We start from the raw sequence: 8,295 nt of genomic DNA on the forward strand, positions 1-8,295 counted from the left end.
TGGCTGGATGGCATCACCGACTCAATGGACATGAGTTTGAGTGAACTCTGGGAGTTGGTGACGGACAGGGAGGCCTGGTGTGCTGTGATTCATGGGGTCGCAAAGAGTCGGACACGACTGAGCCACTGAACTGAAATGAAAGCAGTTAAACCCACAGAAATGAGAAGAAAAGATTTTTAAAAGGAAAAGTAAGGGTTATGTTACAGAGATTACTAGGAGAATGAAAGAGAACAGTGAAAGACAAAAATGAATAGGTAAATTGTGATCACATCAAGATCTATTAAGTGTGAACTTATTTTTGAAAGGTTTTACATGATCAGATCTATTTCGTAGGAAGGTAAGGTCTAGGATAGAGGACTATAAAACATTATAGATAGAAAACTATCATTATAAAAGCTAATAACAAGCCTGAAATCTACTCTGCAGGCAGCTCCCTTACTCCCAAAATAAGTCTGACGACAAAAGGAAAAAGAAAAAGGAAAGACATATATATCACATAAACACATTTCCCTGACCCTACTACCCTTCTAACCTACAAACTTACTCCTAGTGAAGCTGAAGCTCCAATGCTTTGGCCACCTGATGTGAAGAACTGACTCACTGGAAAAGACTGATGCTGGGAAAGACTGAAGGCAGGAGAAGGGGATGACAGAGGATGAGATGGTTGGATGGCATCACCGACTCAATGGTCATGAGTTTGACCAAACTCCAGGAATTGGTGATGGACAGGGAGGCCTGGAATGCTGCAGTCCACGGGGTCACAAAAAGTCGGGGACACACCTGAGCGACTGAACTGAACGAGCATTTCACTCATTAATCCTGTAATCAGATATTGTTTTCTCCAAGGTTATCAATACGTTACAATAAAAGATTCTCCCAGCAAAGTCTTCATTTTTCTTTAATTTCTCTCATTTAGAAATGTCAACAACCCTTTTTTCTAATAGCTTTTAACTTATTTCAAAAGGAATTCATGCTCACTGGTAGAAAATTTTTGAAATTTATTTAAGGAAAAAGGAAACCAATCTTCTTACTTGAAATTCCTTTTCTTGCCTTCCTACTTTTCTGCACAATTCTCCCACCTCCTTTTCCATGTTTCTCAGAGTCCCCAAAATGAGCATGGCCCAAGTGTGTGCTGCACTCCAGTCCACCCCACACCTCCGGATCACACTCCCTTCCTCTCAATTCACTTGCAGAAGAAAAATCACTTTTCTATTACTGCCTTCTATCCTAAACTTCAGTTCCACATTCCCAATTGCCTCCTAGACATTTTCTCCTTGGGGTTTCAGTTCAGTTCAGTCACTCAGTCGTGTCCGACTCTCCGCGACCCCATGAATCACAGCACGCCAGGCCTCCCTGTCCATCACCAACTCCCGGAGTTCACTCAAACTCATGTCCACAGAGTCGGTGATGCCATCCAGCCATCTCATCCTCTGTCGTCCCCTCTCCTCCCGCCCCCAACCTTTCCCAGCATCAGTCTTTTCCAGTGAGTCAACTCGTCGCATGAGGTGGACAAGGTATTGCAGTTTACAGCTCCTCAAATCAGACAAAACTTTTTAGTCATGCTTTCTTCAATATCAATTTCCCTTCTAGACCCACATTTTCCAATGTAATCGACCAATGTCAGTCTCTTTTCAAGCTTACTCTTTAATAGGTAACTTTTTATTATTTCTTGCCATTGTGGAATGTAACCAAACAAACCTTTAGTTTCTGTACTTTACATCATTTACAAGGAAGAGAGGGGCTTAAGGGCACTCACATCAGAGTTCACATAAAATGAATACAGCCAGATAATTTCAAGAGGCAAGGAATTTCTTCCCTCTCTGCTTTACTAAAGAAGTTGACAAAGGCAAATACTGTATCTATTTTCCTATATGAAATATGAGGCATAGTGAGAGTAAGTCAGTGTTGTGGTAAAATCAGGACCAGTTTGAGGGTCTTCACTGTGTCTTCCTGCCTTTCATTAAATAGTGGCAATGCTTTCCAACTAAGGAGTTTCTAAAAACTTAAGTACAAATTATCAGTGACAAAAAAAATTTACAAAAGAAAAGCCAAACTTTAAATCAAACTCATCATGACTGTGCCACTGACAGATACGCATGCATCGCTACTTCTGAAAAAGAAAGTTGTTTTCTTACAAGTATTACTAATACACTGTTATTTTTCTTTCAGATCTTTAACATGCTATGTCACTGAATAACTTCCTGTCTAACAGTCCAAGTATCCAGGGACCTTCCCTCCACGAAATTTACAACAGTACCTACTTCGTGACATTCCTAATTAAGGAATGTTACCTGCTCAAACTACAAACTATTCCATCTTCCAAAAATATACACCATAGTCTCAAAAATATTTACTGAATTTTTAGACATGCCAAACTGCTGTCATTCTGCACTTTTCCAGACCTAAGATTTTCCTTAAACATTTCATAAGCCTTTAATAAAATAAAATTAACCAATTATAAATAAATATATCACTTACAGTCGTAATAGTAACCATACCAGATGTGACTTAGGTAGTTCATGAATTTTAAAGATAAACACAAAACATCAAGAAACTATGTCCTCTTACTTTTTATTCACAGAAAGCATATGAAAAAGCAACATTTCTGCCCACATAACTATTTTATAGCACATTAAGCTTAGAAACTGTGGGTTTAAGAGATTTAAAAGAGATTTATGGTTAGGAAATGGCAACCCACTCCAGTATTCTTGCCTGGAGAGTCCCATAGACAGAGGAGCCTGACAGGCTACATACAGTCCATGGGATCCCAAGAGCTGGACACAACTTAGCGACTAAACTATGGTTAGGAAAAATTTTAGTTGTAGGTGATAGAGCTTAACAAGAGGGGTGAGCAGCATGAGCAAAAATTTGCATACAGAAAGGTTTCCACTGAGGAACACTGGCAGCTAATGCAAGAGAGCAGAGATGTTGTCCTCTGTTATAATAACCTGCAAAAACCTTCAGACATATTTTATCTCGCAAATGAAAAGGAAAAAACAAGTATTTCTAAGTGTGTGTGTATACAGATGGAAAAGAACAGTCTTTGCATTCAAAAACAAATAGTCTCTAGAATATAAGAAACAATGTTGAATGAATACCAAATTCATACATTTTAGATAACATAAAAAAATTTTTTTAATTGCACTTCTAGATGTATTAGACTACAGTATAGAATTTCAATGAGAATTGAAAGATCCCTGTAACACAAACCTACTTTAACAATTCAAGAATGAGTATTCTTAACATTTCCATTATTCAAGTTTTTATTTCTCTTTGCATTCAACAAATATTTACTGAGAGCCTACAATGTGCCAGGCAGTATGCTTATAAGAGTACCAGTTTTCATGCTGCAATATAATAATGCTATCCACTAGTGAGCTAAGTGCCCAAATAACAGGCTATGTGTTCTCTCTTCATCAGTTTTGATCACCTGCCACTGAGATGAACAACTACTAACTTAGGTAGGAAATGAAATGTATTGCATGTTGGATTGATTAATCAATTGGCACTTAAACAGTAATTCAAATACTCTGGAGAGAACTTAGTAGTTCTAAAATTTTTACATTCATCATTTTGCTCAACCCACACAATGACATACCACGATAACATAAGGAAAATGATGCTTAAAAAAGAGGTTAAATTAATACCCTCCAGCTAGTGGAGAAATCTTCAGTAGTTAAAAAAACAATCAAGACGGTTTTCTCGTCTTTGAGGCAAAGCTTGTTACATGAACATATTTCAAACTGAGACAGGGCAATGGGTTCCAAATCATAACAGCGGTTCAAAAAAAAGACCCACATTCATAACATACTACAGAGTTTTTTTTTTTTTTTAATGCCCATCAAGGCTACGCCATTTGTAGAGGTGGAAAGGTTTCCATCAGTCATCTTGGTCCAAGGAAAAACGGAGTCAGCGTGGCTCCGACGCCATCCCCGGGGCCCGCGGGCCCGCAGCCCAGGCCCTGCGGGACCCGCAACGTGCGCGGCGAAGACGCTGGGCGCTGCAGGCGGCGGGCCGACCAGGCAGGTGCCGGCAAGGAGCCCCCATACTACAGAGTTAAGTGAGGAATACTAAATCAGATTTATCTTGAAAATATCTGTCAAAAACAGTGTCCATACAGTGGTCTTTAACAATCTATTGGAACTTTATATGTAATATAAAAAACATATAAATACCCTTAAAATTCCTGAAGTGGAGGTCATATAAGAAACCTAAAGCCTATTTTGTGATCTACTATAACAGGAAGTCAGTAAAGTCTACCATTAACAACCAAAGAATAACAGTAACAAGACATAAGAATTCCTGACCTCATGAAACTCAGAAACTATACTGGGGAAACAGTAAGTACAACACATAGGATAAATGAGCGACATAGAGAAAAATAAACAAGTGAAGGGAGACAGGGAGCATGGTAGTCAAGTCACTCCTGACAGATTCGGACACAGGGGAACAGTGATAGAGGGAAGTGAGAGAACAAGTTTGGGAGGCAAATGAATAAATAAAAGGGGTTCCAAGCAAATGCAACAGTCAAGTGCAATCTCTGAGACAGGGACACTTGGTTTGGTTTTTAAACTATCTACTTTGATAATATTAAAAATTTTTAAGTTAGTGATTACTTCACTTAGCTGAAGAGATTCATTCAATGGCAATGATCTTTTTCTTCTAACTAAATGAACCAATAAGTAGCTTCAGTTGAAAAAGCCATCATCATGATGGAATGATTGGTTTACCCTATTTTATCCAAATCAAGAAAAGCTTGCCAGAAATAAGATGCTACTTCCTCAGTTCTTACTACAGTTAAGCTTCTTCAAGACTTATCTTGGATTTATACCTTCCTAAATCAAGGTTCTGCCACAAGAAAGTCAAAGCAAAAAGTATTCAAATACAAGCAAGACTGGAAATTAGGATATGCTAATTAACAGAAAAGTTATCTTAGGAAAATTACTTAAAAATCTAGGTGTAATAACTGAAAGAAAAGTGCAAAATATAAGTAGCTAACAATACAGGCCAGATATCAATTTTTTTTAAAGAAAAGATAAGCAGTGTTCATACTCCAGAAAATTTCAAAACTCTAATAGCAGCTTAACTGTTAAGTAATAAATGTTTTGAATATTACTTTGATTTTTTATCTTCTAAAAACTAGCCTGTTAAATACTTACCCCCAAATCTCTATTACAAGATGTTAGTACATACAACTGTACTGAGCTGCGTGAGGAATAAATAAATTTCAAATTTGCAGGAAGTATTACTTACCCAATTTTCCTACAAAGGAACCAATTTTTTCAAATAATAACTTTTTAAATTAATAATTACACACAAGTATATTTGGTCAAAATAATGTGATTTAGGGCAAAGTCATGGTAGAAATCACTATGACTGAACTTGTAGTGTGTCTAGCACATCATAAACAAAATAATGTTCATCTTAACATGTGTCTATCACAAAAATCAAAAAGTGATTCATAACTCTCTCCATAGTTTAGCAATAGTTTAAAGAGTGAATTTCTTTCAACTCACTATTTTATATCCAAAAGGAATCTATCCTCCTCCCAAGGTGACTTTCAGCCTAAGAATTTGAGCATCATTTTTGGCAAGATCTAATGGTCTTCCATATAAAATAGATTTAACTTTTTATTTTGAAATAACTTTACACTTACTTTGTCTAAATTCTGAGGATGAGCTTTTTAAAATTAAAGTTCACTGAGTCCAGGGATCTCTAAACAGCATGGTACACTGAAGATGTTCAATTCATATTAGTCAATATAAAGTTTTAGAAGTATTTACCTTCCAGCTAAGAGAAGCATAAACTAACTTAAATTCTATTTTAAAGAGGAATTCTCTCTACCTTAAAAATAAAAAGACATAAACCTCGCTAAAGCTGGACAAATTCATAGGGAGACACAGGAAGTGACAGGGATCCTTTTGAAAGTCTTTAAAATACTCCAACAGAAGTTGCAGAAACTTAGAAACAAAGAATGACACGGAAGAGAGTACAATTAAATACCCACATAATAAGGCTGCTTTCCAAAGAGTGGTCTCCTCTAAAAATATGGGGAGAAGAATAAACCAATCCTCAGAGCTGATATGGATCTTGGCACGTTTCAAGGCACTGTCTTACATCGTCTCCCTTGACCTCTCAGCAAACCCGCTGGCCTAACTTTATGAATGGGAAAAACTCAGCATCGAAAGGTTAAGCGGCTTGCCCAAGGTCAGTTCAGAAATTAGTGGTGTAGCTCTACCTAGAAGGTTGGGCTTCACCTGACACTTCCCACTAAATAGCCCTGCCTTCCCCAGCGAGGCAATAAAAGAGTAGAAGAGCAGTGAATCGGACTCCTATGGGTGTCCCGCGCTACCCTCACGCTGCCTAAGAAGTGGGGGCTCGCCTCTGAAAGCCGTCCCTAGCAACTCAGCCGGGGAGGAGAAAGTTGTGCAGGTGACCCATCAGCCCAGGAAAGGGACAAGCTGACAGGCTCAGCCTCCAGTGGAACAGCTCTGCATTCCCAGGAGCCCCTCCAAATCCGGCGCCAGCAAGGCTCCTCCCGGAAACGTCTGAAAACCTCCCGGTGACTTTCGCCCCCTCCTGGGCGCGAGAACAAGCTGGGAATGAGCCAGAGGGCGGCCGGCCACCCGAGCCAGCCATGTGTCCAGCCCGTCACGCCCGCCTCGCCCCAGCCGGCCCCTCATGCCTCCACCGCAGCCAGAGGCCCAGCTCAGGATCCGACGCAAACCGTGGCCGGCGCCACCACTACCGCAGCAGCCAAAGGGCCCCGGCGTAGCACTCGTCGTCAGGTCCCCGCCCCACCCCTCCAGCTGGGCCCCTCAGCGACGTCGTCCGCGCCTCCGGCCAGGCCGGGAGGGCTCGGCCTGCCACAGTCCGCCCGCCCGCCGCCGCCGCCACCGCCACCCCGGCGTCCTTACTTCATTGAGCTGACGCTCCGCGGCCTCACGCAGGGCTGGGTCCATGGTGCCCCGCAGGGCCTCGATAATGGTGTTGGGGTCCATCGCAGCGCGGACGCGGTCAAACCTGGGGCTCGGGTGCTACTGGGCCAGGAATAGCGCCGCTCACTGCGCACATGGACCCGCCGCGCTCCGCAGCGGCAACCGGCGCGAAAGGAAAGAGAAGCGCCAAGGCCCCGGATAGAACCTCTTCTCCTCGGCGTGGAGGCGGGAGATGCCCCGGCCACTTCCTGTTGGCGCGCCGGTGGAGCACCTTGGGAGATGTAGTCCACTTGTGCGATCCGCAGCCCACGTGGGCCTGAGCTGTCGCTCCTACAGGCGGTACTTGCTATCGAAAAAGAAAAAAATGTTCCAACTTCTCAGAAAGAAAATTAAAACAATCAATTACAAAGATGTCACACAATCATATACCTTTGGTAACCATAAAGTAAGGCTGATGCAATGTGTATTGCTAGTAGTTGTGTAATTGAAGGAAGTCTTTTGAAAAGCAATTTAGATTATTTATAAATGCCGTAAAAATGTTTATAATCTTTGACCCAAGTAATCCCATTTGAAACTTGATCCTAGGAAGTAATTAACACAAAGGGTTAAATGAGCTTTATGTGTTAAAGGTGTTTATCACATTATGTACTGATAATTAAATATTAAAATTATGATTTATTTCGAGTATCCAAATTTTGGCCCAGACTTTATACAGATCACCTCTAAATGCAGAATAAAAGCGTAATTTTTATTAAAATCCATCTTCTGTAAACAGTCAGTTTTAGGAAGGTTAAATAACTTACCCAGGATCTTTTAGTAAGAGGTTCGCTTAGGACTTCAAACCTAGGACGTTTCTGTTTTCAAAGTTTTCATTCTCTCCAATGAATGGTTGCCTCTCAAGAGAAATGTGGAATCATAGGGGAATGATTAAGCAAATAACAGGAATCCAGTCAATTAAATTTTTAACAGCCACCAAAAACTACAAGTATTGTATACCTTGTAACAATACTAAAATATTAAAAAATAGATACAGCTTTGTAACAGACAAAAACTGGGAAATAAGACTAGCAAGTGAAAGTAAGTGATTTTCTAGCATGGTGAGATTTTGAGTAATTCCCTTTCACACCTCTTATTGTTGTAATAAAGTTATGTAAGTGTATTTACTTTAAGTGAATCTTACGTTAAAGCCTTCAAATGCAGTTTGTTAAAAGATCACTTATTGTTTTTTCTTTACAGAAAGGAGAAGCAAGGACACAAAAGGCTTTCCCTGGAATAACAGGTTTTGCACTATTAATCTCTTATGTGCCAGTCATTATGCCTGGAAGTGAAGTATAATTATTCCTGACTTACAAATGAA

General features: G+C 40.2%; 1 protein-coding gene across 1 annotated transcript in view; it reads right to left on the reverse strand.

Moving 5' to 3' along the window:
* Positions 1–7,190, reverse strand: part of IPO7 (importin 7) — a 45,473-nt gene extending 38,283 nt beyond the window's left edge. The window contains exon 1 of the mRNA XM_055423399.2: positions 6,918–7,190. Within this exon, the coding sequence (XP_055279374.1) occupies positions 6,918–7,001 (84 nt within the window). The 5' untranslated portion in view covers positions 7,002–7,190. The remainder of the gene's footprint in view (positions 1–6,917) is intronic.
* Positions 7,191–8,295: the final 1,105 nt, after the last annotated feature.

Source organism: Moschus berezovskii, chromosome 14 (assembly GCF_049115385.1).
Source record: "Moschus berezovskii isolate FMDL1 chromosome 14, NW_MosBer_1.0, whole genome shotgun sequence".
NCBI classification, from domain to species: Eukaryota; Metazoa; Chordata; class Mammalia; order Artiodactyla; family Moschidae; genus Moschus; species Moschus berezovskii.